General features: G+C 56.4%; 2 protein-coding genes across 2 annotated transcripts; both read left to right on the top strand.

Annotated features, from left to right (window-relative positions):
• Window positions 1-29: 29 nt before the first annotated feature.
• SRRM4 (serine/arginine repetitive matrix 4) lies at window positions 30-8,091 on the top strand (the record flags this gene model as incomplete). The annotated part of the gene is made up of 5 exons (XM_017814482.1): window positions 30-433; window positions 2,060-2,248; window positions 2,500-2,610; window positions 4,209-4,355; window positions 4,960-8,091. Coding segments are annotated over 5 exons (1,116 nt in total), but the record flags the coding sequence as incomplete, so codon positions are not given.
• A 4,725-nt stretch (window positions 8,092-12,816) lies between these two features.
• Window positions 12,817-16,676, top strand: HSPB8 (heat shock protein family B (small) member 8). The gene is made up of 3 exons (XM_017814476.1): window positions 12,817-13,817; window positions 14,860-14,923; window positions 15,900-16,676. The coding sequence occupies exons 1-3, from the start codon at window positions 13,439-13,441 to the stop codon at window positions 16,057-16,059; spliced, it is 603 nt and encodes a 200-aa protein (XP_017669965.1). The 5' UTR covers window positions 12,817-13,438; the 3' UTR covers window positions 16,060-16,676.
• Window positions 16,677-16,910: the final 234 nt, after the last annotated feature.

Here is a 16,910-nt window from a genome sequence, read left to right as displayed (position 1 = left end):
AAAAAAAAAAAAAAAAAAAAAAAAAAACAAAAAAACAACCCACCCCCCCCAAAAAAAATCATTCAAACAATGCCAAATGGCTTTTTTGCTTTCAGATCTCTCAGTCAGGGTCTTCTGCTGACCTCTTTACCAAAACAGACAGCCCGCCTGGCAACCTAACCCGCCAGAACGGAGAGTATCATGAATATGACTCAGGAAACGATACTTCCTCCCCTCCCTCCACTCAAACGAGCTCATCCAGGTCAAAGGACAGCCAGGAGAAAAGAAGTCTAGTCCATGATGGCTTTGGCCATGCCTTCTCGTCCGGGAAGCCCAAACTGGCCAACAGCGATAACAGCTCTGATTCAGGAAATTCCTTCACCAGTTGTTTTTCCCAGACCAAGGGAACAGCTTTGGAAAATCTGTCTCCAGATGCCCAGGGACAAGACCGCAGGTCAGTGATTACCGGTAGCTGCTGCTGGCAGCCAAATACCTGGTGCGTTGTTGCTCTGTATCTCCCGCCCGCTCGCCAGCTGCTGTGGTGAGCCGGCAGGGAGGTGTCTGTGGTCTGGAGGCAGGCAGATACCAATCACACCCACGGTCTTGCCAGTCTGGAGTCCAGAACCCAGCAAGGACCAGTACTGTAGCCTGAGGAGGAAGATAAAATCCAGCCATAACATCCCTGGGCTTTGCTTGCACGGGTGCTTCTGGCTTTAGTGTGGTTAACACAGAGTTTAGGCCTGGGTCAGGCTGTGTCCAGAGCACATTCCTGCTCAGCTGGGCATGGCACATCAAAGAAAAGTTTCACTGGCCTTTCTGGGAACAATCTGAAAGGGGCATCTGGGGGTTGATGCGCTACTTCTTCCCCTCTGCCTACTGAGGGGAAGGGAAGCAGGATTTGTTTTCACTAAAACCATTATGGGCTGTTCTTTCACCTGTCCAATGAAGCAAACCCAACCTGCCCCCTTCCCAGCTCATCCAGGACTGGTCCAGGGTGAAAAGATAGCATCTTCTGCTAGTGGAGAGCACAGGGAGGGGCAAGTACCTCGCTGGCTGCAGGATATCACAGCAGCAGCACTGGGGCCACAGTGCTTGGCATCCAGGCTTGGGCAGGAGTCAAACCACCACCCAGTGCCACAGGTCATCCTCAGGAGAGAGGAGTAGCTGCTGGCCTCCAACATTGCCTCCCATTCCTGGAGATTTGCCAGGGGATGTTGGGGGTGAGGACACTGAAACTTGGTGGCTGGTACTCAAGGCTGTGCTCAGGCAGTGGTGTTAGGGAACTCTTCCAGCTCAGGCCCTTGGGTCCTAAAGGCTGGAAGTTAGAGCCAGGATATGATCTGGGAGTGGGAGCCAGGGGAATGGGTGCTGGGAAGAACAAGCTTTGTTTTTCAGTCAGAGGGTAAAATTTTAGGGCTGTATGTACTTATCACATTGTGACTCCAGTGGGATAACTCTGCCTTCACATGGGTGGAGCTGGGATTGCAGCTGGCCCTGGCTGCTGGGAGGCTGCCTGGCTGCTGGGCTCTTGACCCCAGTTAATTCCCTGGGCACTTCTGTGCCTGGAAGAGGAGGAATCCACGCAGCGCTGTCCAAAGGCAACAGGACATGCCTGCTCAGTGTCCACTCATGCTGCTCCACAGCCAGGCTGGAGCAGAGCCCCCTGCCCTGCCATGCTCTGCCTTTCCCTCACTCCAGCACTTCTCACCTCACTCCCTGCCCAGAACCTGCACTGCTCGCTGGCCTGACCCAGGCTCTGCCAGCCAGATGCCTCTGGTGTGTTTGGCACGGGGCAGATGAGCAGCTCCTTGTGCCACCTGAGACCTCTTCCACAGCCCTTCCCTGGCACAGCCCGGAGGGTGAGCTCTTGGACTCTGACCCACACACATGGGGTTTCCCGCAACAGCAGCCTGGGGAGCCAAGAGGTCTTTTTTACCCCCAGCTGGGGAATGGGAGGATGGGAGTATTTGTTTGCTGGAGCATGGTGCTCCCCTCAGCCAGGGACCAGTCCCAGTTCAGCCACAGCTTCAAGGAGTGTCCAAACATCTGTTCACAGAGGGTGCCTGTCCTTGTGTCTCAGTTCTTCGGAGGAGAAGAAGCGAAACTTGCCCCCATCCCCAACCCACAGCTCCCCGCTCAGGCCGTGCTCCCGCAGCGCGTCCTACACCAGCACGGGCAGATCCTCCCCCGGCTCCAGCCGCTCCCGCTCCTCACACCGCAAGGCCTCTCCCAGGTACTCCCGAAGCAGGTCCTGCTCCTCGGGAAAGAGGTAAGGCCAGCTGAAATGGCTGTCTCTGTGACCCTGGGCAATGTCTAACCCTTGTTGGCTGGCAGGCTCCTTACAGGGGGAGGTGTGAGAGTTTGGGGGGGTGCCTGGGGATCCTCAAGGCTTGGATCTGGCTCACAGAGCTGAGCCGAGCCCGTGAAATATGGGACACCTCTTCCCCCTCACCCAGGTTTGGAGTAGTCTCGTACAGCCTCAGCCTTCAGCCTCTTTAACTCTTTCTTTCCTATCTCCAGGTCTTCCTCACGTTCCCCCAGCTATTCCTCCAAATCCTGCAAAAAAAGTCCTGGGAGTAGGAGTTCAAGGCCTCGTCGGAGCCCCAGTTATTCCCGCTACAGCCGTAGCAGGTACAGCTCTCATGTGATATCTGCTGCCTCAAGCTTTCCCACTGCCTCCATCACTTGGCTGGACTCCAGCATACCTCCAGGTTCTTCCCAGCCCCAGACTGCTCCCTCAGCTTCCTCACTGGGTGCTCTGGTCCTCAGCACTGTGGTGAAAGGGAGCAGAGGGTCATGCAGGAAGGTATATGGCAGTATATTGGCCCTCAGTCCACTGGAGATTTCTCACCATTTATTGCCCCTGGGGTGCTGTTGCAGAGGGAAGAGCCCAGAGATGAGCTGTAGAAAAAATGGATTTTCTGGAGCCAAGGACTGTCTGGTATTGATTCAGGAGGATTTCACACAAAGCACTTTTGGGGTGGGTTGCTGGGGAGGAGACCTGTTTTATCCTTTGCTTTGAAGCATCATGGTCACAGTCAGAGCATGTGGCAGGTGAAGTGGCTGTCCCTCAGCTCCAAGCCCTTGCAGGGGACAGCTGTGCAACCAGGAGTGCACAGATGGCTGCTCTGCTCAGTGGTGTGTGCCACGGCCTCATCCCAGTGGGAGATGCCTCATGGGAAAACCCAGGAAGTGCCCCTCTCTGTCATGCTGGTGTGAATGGTGGGCAGAGCATGAGGCTCTGTCTGGGTCTGGCCACCCAGGAGAAGAGCTCATGTCAGAGGGGGGTCTGACTGCAGCAGGGAATGACATTCTGCTTTTCAGAGTCACGGTTCTGCCAAAGATTGTCAGGCCCTGGGAAGTGCCCCTGTCGCCGGGGCAGATGCCAAGTACCCTTGGGCTGGCACTCACAGGCCTGCAGAGGGAAACACGGTCCAGGCACTCTCTGTTCCCTCCACACTCCTTAGAAAACACACATCTCCAGCTCAGTCCTAGAGATGCCTTTGGGCAGGTTCTTCTGGTATCATCACTGCTGCTGTGAACATTTTGCACCCTTAAAATCATACATTCCCAAGGTTGATTCTTGCAAGCTGTGACAATCCCTGTGCTACTGAGGAGAACGTTTTTTGCATGGAAGGATCAGGCAGGCTCTTGACCTGTAACGTGTTGCTTTGCAGATGGCACTGAGCGGGGTGTATGAAGTCAGCCACGCTCCACAGAAGGGCCTGTACTGACGTGTACGGGAATTTAACAAAAGAGAAAACCATAGCAACACCGGCACTCCTTCTGGCGAGGCGTGAGGAGCCCTGCAGGGATTCGGGGCTGGGGCCCTCGGCTCACGTGGGGCCTTCTGGCAGGGCTGTTCCTGCTGGCAGGGCTGTGAGTGCCAGCTCCGGCAGCATGGCCAACAAGAGCAATTTTACAGAGCTAAATACAGAGCACACCCACAGACACGGGTCCCTGTAAGCCACCTTAGCTTGGCAGTGCAGAGCCACTGTAAGACACTGCTGGAACCCCCAGACACAATCAGTGGTGTCCATCTGTCCAGCCAGATGAGTGTCTCTCTGTCCAGCTACATGAGAGCTCAGGGCTGATGCCACCAGAACACTTAGAGTGGTCCCTTTTGGACATGAGTGCCCTCCACTCAATGGGTCATTGCCTCCACATCCCAAATCCACCCACAAAACTGTCCCCCAGCAGTGACAGTTCACAACCTGTGCCTTCCCCAGGGACCGTGAGCGAGAGCACAAGTACAGCTCCAGTGAGAAGGAGTCGCACCGGGAGCGTGACCGGCAGCGTCGGCGCCGCTCCTACTCCCCCCTGAGGAAGCGCCGGAGGGACTCTCCCAGCCACCTCGAAGCTCGGCGCATCACAAGGTAAGGGGATGCCGCCCCATCCTTCGCACACGGGCTCAGCTGGCGCTTCCCAGGGGGATGTGGGCTGTCCTTGGGTCCCAGCCCTTGCCAGAGGAGGTTTCTCAGGTTTCCCTGAGCCTGATCAACAGGCCCTTCCACCCCTCCCAGAGCTTGGGGATTTCTAGCTAGAGGCAGAGGGAGGACTGGAGGGGGGGTGTGTGTGTCTCATTTACAACAGCTGAAGGAAAAAGGATGCAGTCAGAGCAGGGACTCAGGTGCTAGGAGCATCTCCTCACAGGTTTTTATTTCATCCTTCCCTGTGGTAGATGTCCCACACTGTAGAAAGACAAACATTGACTCCAGCGTTCATGCTGAGGGCTCTTTGGGACAACATCAAGCAGAGCCCTGCCTCAGATTTCATGTTTGGGATGTTCCCCAGGGCTGTAGGTGTGGGTGGTTTGAATCCCAAGGCCCATCAGCTACCTGATCTTTTCCTTCTTTTTCTTTTAAGCAAACACATTCATATTTCTGGGAGTGTTGTGCAGAGCAAACAGTGCTCTTTGGGGATTTTGGCAGTAAATCTGTCCTTGTGTTGCTGGTAACCCGTGTCTCTCTGTCCCCACAGTGCCCGCAAACGCCCCATCCCCTACTACCGTCCCAGCCCCTCCTCCTCCAGCAGTGCCAGCAGCTATTCCTCCTGGTACAGCAGCTTCAGCCGCTCCCCGAGCCGAAGCCGGAGCTACTCCAGCTACCGGACGAGCCGGAGCCGAAGCTGGAGCAGCAGCAGCGCCGAGGGCAGGAGCCGCAGCCGGAGTTCGGGCCCCAGGAGCAGCCGCAGCAGGAGCAGGAGCTATGACTCAGGAGCCAGCTCCGACAGCCTGCGTCGTTAGGGAGTGCCGCTGGTGGCTGACACCGTGTGCCGGCGGCACCTCCAGATTCCTGGCATTCTCCGCTTCCTTCCCACCTACCTGGCCATCGATAGCAATCATCCCCGATACTGATGTGGTGGCAGTGCCGGGTCCCCCTTCCCCGGTTCAGAGTTAAGAGCCCTGGAGCGCCTGATGCAGCCCCTTTGTTCTGCCATGGAGTGGGTGGATCAGTCCCAGCTCCCTGTGCCAGGGCTGGAAGAAGGGTCGGTGCTTTACAGAGGGTCTGTCACGACAGACCTGCTCCATCCTCCCTGATGCTCCCGTCTCTCCATCGCTACCACTCTCCAAAGCACTACCAGCTTTTCCAAAGGAAAGAACTCAGCTCCAGGAACCAACAAATTAACTTCTGTTGGAGGAAGAGACCCAGTTAGGGAGGAGTTTTACTGGAAAGCTTCCGAGATCGGGGGGTGACCTGTCCCCACCAAGGCAAATATCAGGTCCTTTGAGTCTCTCCTCCAGAGTAGCTGCCCATTCTGTAGCAGGCCTTTTCCATAAGAAAATATTTATTTATTGCCACTCAGCCAGGCCCTGCTATAAATAGAAGGCTAGAAATCCCTCCTGACGTAATTTCCAGGGAAAAAAAGGGCTGTTTGCTCTTTCTCCTGCCCTTTCCTACTAAATAACCACACGTTTTGCAGGGTTGTTTTATCCCCCAGTGCTGACTTGCTTGCAAGCAGCCTGCTGAGGTCTGAAGCAGACAGGGGGCTGGTGGGGTACAAGGCAGAGGGGAGCTGCTGTCATGCTGCACTCCGAGGGTCAGGCAGTGGCATGGGAGACAGGGGCCACGTGGTTCCCTTCTTGGAGGAAACCTCGTGCAGTTTGGGTTCAGGTTTTTCTAAAGGGAGCGTTGCCCTTGGAGTGGAACCGTAGGGAGGTGTGGAGACAGCCTGGTTGTGGGGTACAGTGAGAGCACACAGGGTTAAAAGGGCACTGCATGAGCCAGGGGACCCCAAATCCCTTTCCTGAAACACGCAGTAGTTTTAAGCAGGATTTCAGGAAACCATTTCTCCTTGAGCCCTTCAGGCTGCCCTGAGGCAGGACCAGCAGCACAGTAGTGCTGGTGCCAGGCTGCAGCAGGGTTTACTGGTGGCCCAGTTTGTCACCGGGAGGCCAGAGCAGTGCAAGGGGACAGGAAGGGCCCCCCACTAATTGCCTGTTTTTCCAGGGAGCCGCAGGCAGTGGCAGGAGGGCCCTGCCTGCCCGGCCTCCCTGGGCCCTGGGGTTTTGTCTCCCTGCCAGCCCAGCTGCCTGCGCAATTACTGTGTTTTGCCGGGTAACAAAGGCTTCTCCCAGCACAGGCTGAGCTGGTGCTGAGGAGTTTATTTCTCTTACAACACCTGGGTGCTTAGAGACGCTAATTTGGACTTCCCACCCTCCATTTTTCCATCCCCTCCCCTTCCATCCTGCCTGATTATTAACGAGTTTGGGCTTAATGAGTCAAGGAGGTGTGTTGTTTAAATGTCACAGAAAAGGGCTGAGTGGAGCCACCATCTGCAGGAGGAGGAGAGGGGGTAGAAAGGAATGCAACCCTCCCCCAACTAAAGAGTTACCTACAGCCCCCCAGTGCTGCTGGCAGCAGGAAAAGGGCCACAGCAGCAAGTGGAAGAAAGCCAAGTGCCACGAGGTGTTGTGGTGGAGATGGATGATCGCCTCAGCAAGCCTATAAACCTGTTACCTGTTGAAAAGTACAGCAGTGAGGGCTGGAATTCCACCTGGGTGGTACGAGGGGAAGTTTTATGCCAGGAGTCTCTTTCCCCGTATCCTTCCTACTGCTGGTTCCCCTTGTCCTGTGCCTTCAACACCCAAAGTCCCCCCTTTTCCCAGACCCCGATCCCCAGCCTTGCTCTCTGTAGGTAATGTTAGGATGAGGATGGCTGAGGCAGAGGTGGGCACTGGTGTAGTTGGTGGTTTGGTAGGGACATATCTGTCTCCTGGGATGACACTTTCTAGGACAGAGAGAGAAGCATTCCTTGTAGGGCTGAGCAAATGCTCCAGGGCTGTGGTTGAGGGATCAAAGACAGGGTGTTCTTGCAGTGAGGTGCCACTGCCTTCCCTCCTGTGCTGGCCCTGACAGTGGCCCCTTGGCCACCTTCTGCAGTGAGCTCCCTCTCTAAAGGGCTGAAAACCTTACAATTCTTCCCCAAAGAGTCTTTCCCAGTCTGATGCTGAAATACCCTGTCCTTCTGCTCCTGGGGAAGATCCAAAGGCAGTGATGGGAGCTCAGATCCCAGCTTTACCAATGTTTCAGGAGCAGCCTCCTGCCCCTTGGCACCCCGTAACACCCACATGCAGCTGTAGCGAGGAAGCAGCGAGCCAGAAGATCCAAAATTAAGAAGGAAAAGAGGAGGGGCTTTGTGCAACTGGTGTAAATACCAAACACACATCGTGGCTGGGGTTGGACAATGGAAGCACCACACCAGGATCAGCAGCATCCACTCACCATGGGACAGGAGATGACCCTGAGGGTTGCACAGGGCTCTCAAACCTGTCCAGCTGATCTATGTTTCAAGGATTGCATCTGCCTGGACAGTCCATGGCAGCTAAACGTTCCTGGGGTTTCCCAAGCAGACTTGCATAGGATTAAACCTCCTAAATTATTTATTTATTTATTAATTATTATTATTATTATTATTCTATTTTTAATTCTATGTCAGAATGTATGCAAGTGGTCACTGTTACCAGTATTTATTTTTTTTTTTTTTAACATTAAGTTATTTTCGGATTTGTTTGTTTGTTTGTTTGAATGTATCCATGCTGCCGGTCTCATGTAAAGGTTTACAGCTCTGGCCCCTCTTGCTGAGGAGTGACAGTCACTCCTGCTGCCAACGTGTCCCTCTGTGCTCTCTGGAGCAGGGGCAGAGCTGTGTGTTTTCACGTTAAAATCTAGGGTCTCTCATTAGATTTGCGCAGGAATGCGATGGATGTGAGCATGCAGACAGGTTTGGAGCTGACAGAGGTGATGGCGAGGGTCTGCCGGCCGGCTGAGCCCCGGGGTGTTGGCAGTGCTGCGAGGGGAAGTGTCTCCCGGGCCGTGCTCGCGCCGGCCGGGTGCCAGTTGGCTGCTGTGCTGTTTCCCTTGGCTCCGCAGCCGGTGCTCAACCCGAAACCAATCTGCTCCACAGAGGCACTGCTGGTTTCCCTGGGAGGATGCCCCGTCGCCAGGACTCCCCTGCTGTGTTTATCCCTGCGCAGTGACCCACCCATGGGAAAACTAAAGAAATGAGACTGTGAGAGACTGATCCCTGCGGAAGGTCCTTGCAAAACCCAGTCTGTGTGTGTGTACGTATGTATGTGCACATGTGCATATACATGTGAGTTTCCCTTGGTCATGGTATTTATTTTTTAACTTATTTAAGATTTTTAGTACAACCTGGAACATCACCCTCCCTTGTCAGTGGACAACTGGGGTTTCTGTGAGTTTGTGTGAAGCCCGTGAGCTTTTCTGTCTCTGTGCCTTTTGCCAGTGCTTTTTTTTTCTTTTTTTTTTTTTTTTAATTCTCTCATTTGTTGCTTTTATGGATTTTTGCTCTGAATCCAACATCTCAGATTGCTGCAGGTGCTCTCTGCAAAGAGCAAGTTCATCTGGTGGAAAAGCAACTTGGTCATTTTGATGTTGGTGAATCGCTGCTCACCTGTGGTCAGACACACAAGGGATGTCCAAGGCTGGCCATAGCATCAGGAAAATGCTGGGAAGCAAAGATAAGGGATGTTTCAAAGCACTGTTCTGTTTGTTCTTTTCTTCATGGCTTACAGCACTCAGCTGAGCTTTGCTTTATGTTCACTGCAACTTTCTCAATGTTTTTGTTGTTTTGGGGACTGAATTTGTACCAAATTTGTCTGCAACAGCCAATCACTTATTTTGCTATGCATTGTACATATATTGAACAGGCTGAGAGGACTTGGCCTCTATTTAATATTTATTTCTTCTATTTATTGAGCATTAATTTAAAAAAGCTATTTGGGCCATGCCGTTGGGTCTATGAAGGTAGGAGCCTTTGAGGTGTTGCCATATATGTTGGAGAGAAACAGGCAAATTGGGCTCATTTGGACTTCACCATCAGTGATTTAGGGAAGAACCTCATTGTGACAGAGATGGGCAAGGCAGGTGAAAATTCTCCATCTCCCTGGACCAGCTCCTGTTGACAAATCACATCCCCCTGGAAAGGTGCAGGGCATTCAGAGGTGACAGGCCAGCTCTTGTGGAGGAATAACCCTGCTCCTCTTCCTCTGCCATATGGAATAGGGCTGCCTGGATCACCAAAGATCCCTGGAGATCTCTGATCTCCCACTGCTGGTGCCCTCTTCCCTCTGGGAGAGGGGAATACTTGTCACCTTTGCATCGATGATGAGGAAGAGGATAGGGTTGAAGTGACTGGCCGTGGTCTCTACCAGGAAGGCAGGATGTCCACACTGCCCCATCCTGAGACCTTTGTGCCATGTCCTGCTTTTCCCCCTTCCCTGAGCTTTGTGCCAGAACCAGTAGCTTTGTCCAGGTGGGAGCTCAGGAAAGGTGGCCAGGGCAGGACTGGGGCGGTCTCTGCTGTTGTTTCCAACACAAGCAGAGCTTGCTGCAGGAATCCTCCTCCAGCTTTGGAAAGAGCATGGGACGTGCTAAAAATCACGATCTGCCCCAGTGTCCTCTTTCCCCGAGTGGGAGGTGTTTGTGCTCCATGGGCAGAGATGCCTGTGGTGGTGGAGTGTGGACGTGGTTCTGGCATTGATACGTGCCCAGTGCTGGGCTGTTCCCAGGGAGCTGGCTGGGAGCTGCTGGGTGCTCAGCCTTGGGGCAATTGGGATATTGGTCTGAGAAAGGGACCGATTCAGGTGAAGACTTTGCCCTGTACTGTCCAGTGGGGTTTTATTACCTCTTTACCAGAGAACAAATAATTCTCATGACTTTGCTGCTACCTGGAAGTTTGCACATGACTGGGAGGGTCCCTGAAGCACCAGTACATCTGCTGTTGTAGCAACAGCATCGTGGTCAAGCATCCCAACTTTTGGGCTACTGCCTAAAGAAAAACACCCTGATCCTCACAGGCCTGGGACAGCTCTCTGCCTTCAAAACCCAGGGAATGAGAAGATCTAGAAAAGCCAAGGCATGAGAAAAGCCGTGAGGGAAACAGTGTCTCTGTTTTCTTGCCCGTTGGTTGATTCCACACCAAATGACATTGGTGCATCTGTTTGTTTGAGTTCGTTGTAAAGCTCCCCTTGCTCTCCATCGACATGTGTTCTGTATCCTTTAGTCTTCCTGGGTGTTTGAGTTGTTAGCCTGGTTAGAAAAAGGTTCCAATAAAGGTTCGGACAGTATTTCCTTTGCATCACAGCCCTGTTTGTCGTGTTCCTTTTGGATCCAACTGTGCACAGTGGGATATTTTGGGTTGTTTCAGCTGCTCCACAGGGAAGGGCATGTGCCTCCACTCCCAGCTGCTGAGGACTGGCTCCTCAGGGGACTGGCTGAAGAAAAAAAAGTTGTGGGCTAGTATTTCTGGCAGCTCTCCTTTCCCTGCTGGGCCAGGCTTCTGCTGCCCTTTGCCAGGCACTTTGGATCCCCCCACCCTATTCAGGCATGGGAAGTCCAAGCCAGAAATCCATCCATCTCTCCATGGAGGTCACTGTTGGGCTCAACACTGCTCTCCTTGGGGCTGTGCCTTTCCCTGCTTGCACAGCTCTTATTCCAAACCCTGCACAGAGCTCCTGCCATGGTCACCTTCTTGCCAGGAGGCAGAGGCAACTGGGATTCTTCAGCACCCTCACTTTGGGGTGTGCCCCTGGACTGGCTGGAAGCCCCACAGGGGAGCAGCAGCACTGGGCCAGATCCCCATGCTGTCCCCAACAGGGCTCAGATAGGCAGCCAGGAAAGGTCTGGCCGTGGCACAGATGGATCTTGGGAACACAGAACAGCATCCCCAGGTCACTCAGAGGAGAAGGGAGGCTGCAAGGGCACTTCATGCTTCCTAGAACTGATGTCGCAGGGTGGCTCAGCAGTGGGAGGCAGTCGGGAGGTTTGGAGTGACAACAGGAGCTAAATTGGGACGGCCCAGAGCGGGTAGGAGGGGACGTGTGACTAATGGGGATGAACGAGGCGACAGGCAGAATTCCTGGCCGGGGAGGGAGAATGGCCTGGAGCTATGTGGGAAAAATGTGGGACTGGGGATGTTTTGAGGCTCCTGGAAACACAGCAGGATCGTGGGGCTGCCCGAAACATCCTCGGGGCTTGTCCCCCTCTCCCAGTGCTCTGGTGTTTGCCAGAGCAGGTGCAGATGTCAGTGCTGGAGTGACCCTACTGCCCAGCCACGGTGAGAGGTGCCCCACTCAGCTCAGGATCAGTGCGTGGCCACGTCCCCCAGGCCCCCCTACTGTCACTCGTGGGCAGCAAGAGCCCCCAGCCAGGCAGGGACAGCCAGGCAGGAGAAGGGCATGGAAGGGGATGCTCAGCTTCTCTGCTGGCAGCTGCCCCCCTGCACCAGGGGTGCTCAGCCGGCACCTGAGACTTCCCCGGGCATCTTCAGGCATCCCCCTTGGACCCCAGGGAGACCCCTGTGATACCAGCTGCCTCCACGGAAGCGAAGGAAGCCCTGTCCCGGCCCAGGAGAGGCAGCTCCCCGCCCCCAGCGATGTCACGTCGGTGCAGCGTCATTAATGCCACGGAGTGACCAGTGGCTGAATCTCTGCGCGGCCTGCGGTGCATTAAAGTCTTCCTGCTGCAATTAGTTCCATCAAGTCCATTAGAAAAATTGCAAATGCTGGAGAGACGGAGCATGAAGCAGAGCCAGGATGCGGCAAGAGGAAGTTCTTCCGTATCCAACGTGACCCTCATTGATCACATCCCACCGTCCAGCGCATCCCCACTGCTCGCCGGGGCGCTGCCTGGATCACCTCCACGGGGAGTCCCTCGTTGCCAGCGGTACCCCCTGCATGTCGCCCGGGCTGGGGCTGTGTCTCCCGGGTGGATGCTCGCTGGGAGCTCCCCCGGCAGCGCCGCCGCGCCTCTTCCCACCGCGCGGCTCGCTCCCGCCGCTGCCCTGTAATTAGCCGGCCGCGGCTGTGATTAGCGCCTCGCCCTGCCCGCACCGGGATTGCGGCAGGGCCGGGGCACGCGGCGGGGCGAGGAGGAGGCAGGTACTGAGCAGCACCGTGGGGACCCTGCCTGCTTCCCGGGGTCCCTCTCCTTCCCCCAGTTAGGGGACACTTCTCTGGGCCCAACAGGTGAAGGTGGCCAAGGAAGCGGTGCTGGAGAGGGTCATCCTGTTCCCTGCCCTGCATCCCCCAAACACCCACCCACGGGGTCCCACCGCCCTCGCTGTGCTGTGCTGGGGGTGCCACCAGTGACCCATTTCCCGGTACAGTGGTACCCGGTGGTGTGGGGACACGTGGCTTTACAGTGAGGGGAACAGCTTGGTCAGCCCCACCAAGGTATTTTTAACAGGTGACACTGGGGTGAAAGAAGCCAGCCCGGGCTATTTTGGGCAGGCAGGGCGGCAGGAGGGGGCAGCGGGGGCTGGGGCAGCTGCTGAAGTGCCGTGGCCCCAGCGCAGTCGGGATCCTCGGGCTAGCAGGAGTGGTCAGCTGCCACAGCCCGGATTCTCCACGGCTGTTTCATCCTCTCCAAAATACTCGGCTGACAGGGCAGGACTTGCAAAACACACCACCCCCCTCCTCCCAAATCCATATAAATAGTGCTCGCCCAAGGGCTGGAAGGTTAGAGAAGTTTCTGGGCTCCAAGCTCAGGCATTTATTGCAGCTCCCAGCCGGGAGCAGCGGGGAAAGTTGCACATAAAGTGCTGGGGAGTGAGAAAGGAGAGAGAAGCTTTTTAATCTCAGGATACTTGGTTTTACTATTTTTTTCTCTTCTCCTGACAAGAAGTTTTATTTTCCTCTCCCCGGTCCTGGGATCGCAGCCAGACAGGAAGCGTTTTCTCACGGCCAGAGAGCTCCCTCCGTCCTTCCTGCGCTCTTCCAGCTCCCGGTGATTCAGCTTGAATCGATTTTCTCATCGTCCTTCACCTGGTGCTGGGAAGGAGGGACCGTCCCCGTGCACCCACGTCCCACCCGGGGTGGATGCGTCTCCTCCGGGACAGGCTCCCGGGGGAAGTTTGCAGCCAGGAACAGCCACACAGAGGCTGAGGCTCCGTGGGAGAGCCCCAGGGACACGCTCAGACCCCTCCGAAGGAAGCCATGGCCGACAGCCAGTTGCCCTTCTCCTGCCATTATCCCGGCCGGCGCAGCATCCGAGACCCTTTCCGGGAGCCCGGCCTGACCTCGCGCCTGCTGGACGATGATTTCGGCTTGTCACCCTTCCCCGGGGACCTGACGGCGGACTGGCCCGACTGGGCTCGGCCCCGGCTCACCACCACCTGGCCGGGCCCCCTGCGCGCCGGGATGGGCCGTCCCTCGGCCATGGCCCCCGGCTACGGCGCCCACTTCGGGGGGTACCCCGAGAGCCGCAGCCCCGCGCCCTTTCCCCGCGAGCCCTGGAAGGTCTGTGTCAACGTGCACAGCTTCAAACCCGAGGAGCTGACCGTCAAAACCAAGGACGGCTACGTCGAGGTGTCAGGTGAGAGCAGGATGGGGCACGAAAAGCAGCCGGTCCTGCCGGCTCGAGGAATTGCTGTAAAATGCTAAAATCCCCTTTATTTTAAGGCAGCGGCAGCAGCCCTGTGCTCGGGAGCCGGGGAGGGTTTTGGGGCAGCTCCACAGGCAGTTCGGGGGTGCCATGGGGGGATCCGGCTCACAAGCCATGGTGGTTTGCTGTCAGAATGAAAAAGGACACGTGTCCTTTGGGGTAAATCTCCCTGCTTTCTACCCCGGCTGGCGGCACCCTGCAGTGAGCGGCCAAGAGAGGGGCCCCAGCCTGGCTGGGTTAATTATAGCCGGGGTGAGGCCGGCACGGAGGGAGATTCCCTTTAAAGGGGCCGAGGGAGAGGCTGGGAAGAAGGGAGCAGCTGCTCCACAGCCCCAGCCTGGGTCTGAGCTGGGCAGAAGCACGTCCCTGAGAAGTCAGTTAATGGTGGGGACAGGGGGTGCAGGGTCCACCACATCTGGGGTGCCCAAGAGTGCCCTCAGCAGCCCATCAGCCTGGCACTGATGTCCTCCACTGGCCCCGAGTCCCCTGGGCTGGGGTCACTAGGGAGGGCTTGGGGCTGCCACCCAGCACAGTCTCAGGTATTTATTTGGGGTTCACAGCATCACAGAGGGAAACCCCAGGTCAGGAGGGTCCAGGCAGACACTGGCTGATGCTCCAGGCACAGGGACCCCCATCCTGACTGTGGTGGAGAGGAGCCCAGCCCAGTGGGGCCAGGGGAGGAGGCTGGCACCTCCAAAGGTTTTATTATTTATTTATTTTTATTTTCTTAAGCACCAGCTCTTGGCAGCCTGTGAGACCCCACTTTCTTACTGGAAATACGGCTGTGCTCTGTCCACCATCACCTTCCCCACATGGAGAGGCTCCCCGAGCCCTCCCAAGGGAAGGGTTTGCACAGGGGAAGGGAAACAACTGCTCGGAAAACTTTCCTGTTGGGTTTTGCTGTTGTTGTTTGTTGGGGGAAAAAATAATCTCCTGGTGAGGTGCTGATGTGGGGTGTTGGCCTTCCCTGCAGGCAAACACGAGGAGCAGCAGGTGGAAGGAGGGATTGTCTCCAAGAACTTCACCAAGAAAATCCAGTAGGTACCGGTTGGCCTGGCTGAGCTTTGCCAGTCCCTGCGCCCCAGCTCACACACGCAGGGACTGTTTTCACCCCAAAATCTTCCCTTCTGCAGCACGTGCCTGGCTGGTTCAGGCCACGAAGTAACTTCCCGAGGGAGATGAAGGAGGAGGAGGCCTTTTTTGGGGTGCTCTGTCAGTCTCCTCCACGCCCGGGGCTGTGTTTGGGGAGGGCTGGGGCGCGGGGAGTGGGAGGGATGTGAGGAGCCAACCCCCGGGGTGCGGCGGGGCACAACGGGCTGACACCACCGCCAGCCCCGGAGCACATCCCCGAGGATGTCTCTGTATCCGTTTATCTCCATGATGTCACTCAGATCGCTATCACGTTGACTCACCCATGGCTCACTTTGGCAACAACAATGGCAAAGGCGAGTCCTGCAGAGGCAGCCGATGTGGGGGGCAGACCCCCGGCCGCAGGGGTTAACAGGGAGAGGCAGCAAAAAGCCCAAGGCATGGGAAGGGTTTCCTCAGCTGGCAGCAGCTCAGCTTCACTTTTCCACCCTGAAGGAGCCCTGTGCATCCCAAACTCCCACGGGAAGGCTGGGGCGAGCGCTGCGCTCCCTCCTGCTCGGCGCTCGGGCTCCTTTTACGGGCAAGGCTCGCGGCTGACGTGGGCTGCGGCACGGCCAGGATTTACTCCTGCTTTGTAGAGGCACAAGCGGCGGGTGACATCCCGTCAAACACATCTGCCGGGGAGATTAAACAGAGCTCCCACGGGGGCCAGGCCGGCCAGGAGCCCGCTCTAAATATCCCTGACACATTCCCAGGCACTACAGTAATAACAGAGGCTTTGCTGAGCCCCACACCCGGGCTGGTGCCTCGGGTGGTTCCCCACACACTGGGGGTCCTGTGTGAGCTTCCCAAGCGTCGGTGTCCACCGGGAATGCAGCATGGCCCGCACTCCTAACCCATCCCATCTTTCCCCTCCTCCTGCAGGCTGCCCTACGAGGTCGATCCCATCACGGTGTTCGCCTCCTTGTCTCCGGAGGGGCTGCTCATCATCGAGGCGCCCCAGATCCCCCCCTACCAGCAGTACGGCGAGGGCGGCAGCGGCAGCGAGATCCCCGTCGAGAGCCAGGAGGCCGCCTGCACCTGAGCAGCCACCCGTGGCCCTGCCATGCCCCGGCACCCCTCCTCCCCTGCCCCCTCTCCCCCTGGATCCCTGCTCCCTGGTCCCCTGCGGCGCGGCATCCTGACAGCCTCCGGCAAGGGTGACGGGTGCCGCTCGTAGGGATGGCAGCACCCGTCACCCCGGGGGGGCCAGCTGAGAGCCGGGGCACACAACGGGTGCCAGGCCACCGTCCCCGAGGGCTTGTAGCAGTCTGAGGTGCCAGTAGAGATTTTGTGCCCACGGGGCCAAGCAGAACGGATGTCCTCCTCACGGTTATTGTTTGCTCTGAGTCGCTCGGATGGGATATTTATAACAGTAGCAAAAAAGGGCCATTTTTCTCCTCTAGAATTGACATGGAAACCCGTAGCCCTGTGTCTTCTTTTCCTCCATGAGTTGTTTTTTTTTAAACTACATCTCTGCAGAAGGACACGTGTCCGGCGGCGGAGCTTGATGGCACGGCCTCCGTCCTGAGAAACGCAAACTGTCCGCGTGCTTTGAACGTTGGTTTGGGGTTTTGGTTTAATTTCTTTTTCCTTATTTCCAAAGAGAATTTGTGCTTTTACTTGTCAGACCTGAGGAATAAAACCCAGTGGATGTTCTTAGCCTCCGCTTGTCTCGGCTGAGCCGGCGAGGGTGGGCACAGGGCTGCGGGAGGGTGGCGGGGAGGAGGGGGGATGCCACCATGTGCCACCTCCCAGCCTGGCACAGGTCCTCCCCGTGGGGGGGAAGGACAAGGGAGATGTGTGGAGATGTCTGCACTGATGGGTGAATTCCAAGTCCCAGCTAACACTGTGCTGGGGAGCCATCAAGCCTGGCGAGGACCATGGGCTCGTCCT

This window comes from Lepidothrix coronata, unplaced genomic scaffold (genome assembly GCF_001604755.1).
Source record: "Lepidothrix coronata isolate B3197 unplaced genomic scaffold, Lepidothrix_coronata-1.0 Scaffold44, whole genome shotgun sequence".
Taxonomy (NCBI): domain Eukaryota; kingdom Metazoa; phylum Chordata; class Aves; order Passeriformes; family Pipridae; genus Lepidothrix; species Lepidothrix coronata.
Note: the sequence above shows the minus strand (reverse complement) of the source record. Positions and strands in the feature narration are given on the sequence as shown.

Coding starts and splice junctions, on each gene's coding strand:
- HSPB8 (XM_017814476.1), top strand. CDS start 13,439: ATGGCCGACAGCCAGTTGCCCTTCTCCTGCCATTATCCCGGCCGGCGC. Junction 13,818..14,859: donor CGGCTACGTCGAGGTGTCAG/GTGAGAGCAGGA, acceptor CCTTCCCTGCAG/GCAAACACGAGGAGCAGCAG. Junction 14,924..15,899: donor AACTTCACCAAGAAAATCCA/GTAGGTACCGGT, acceptor CTCCTCCTGCAG/GCTGCCCTACGAGGTCGATC.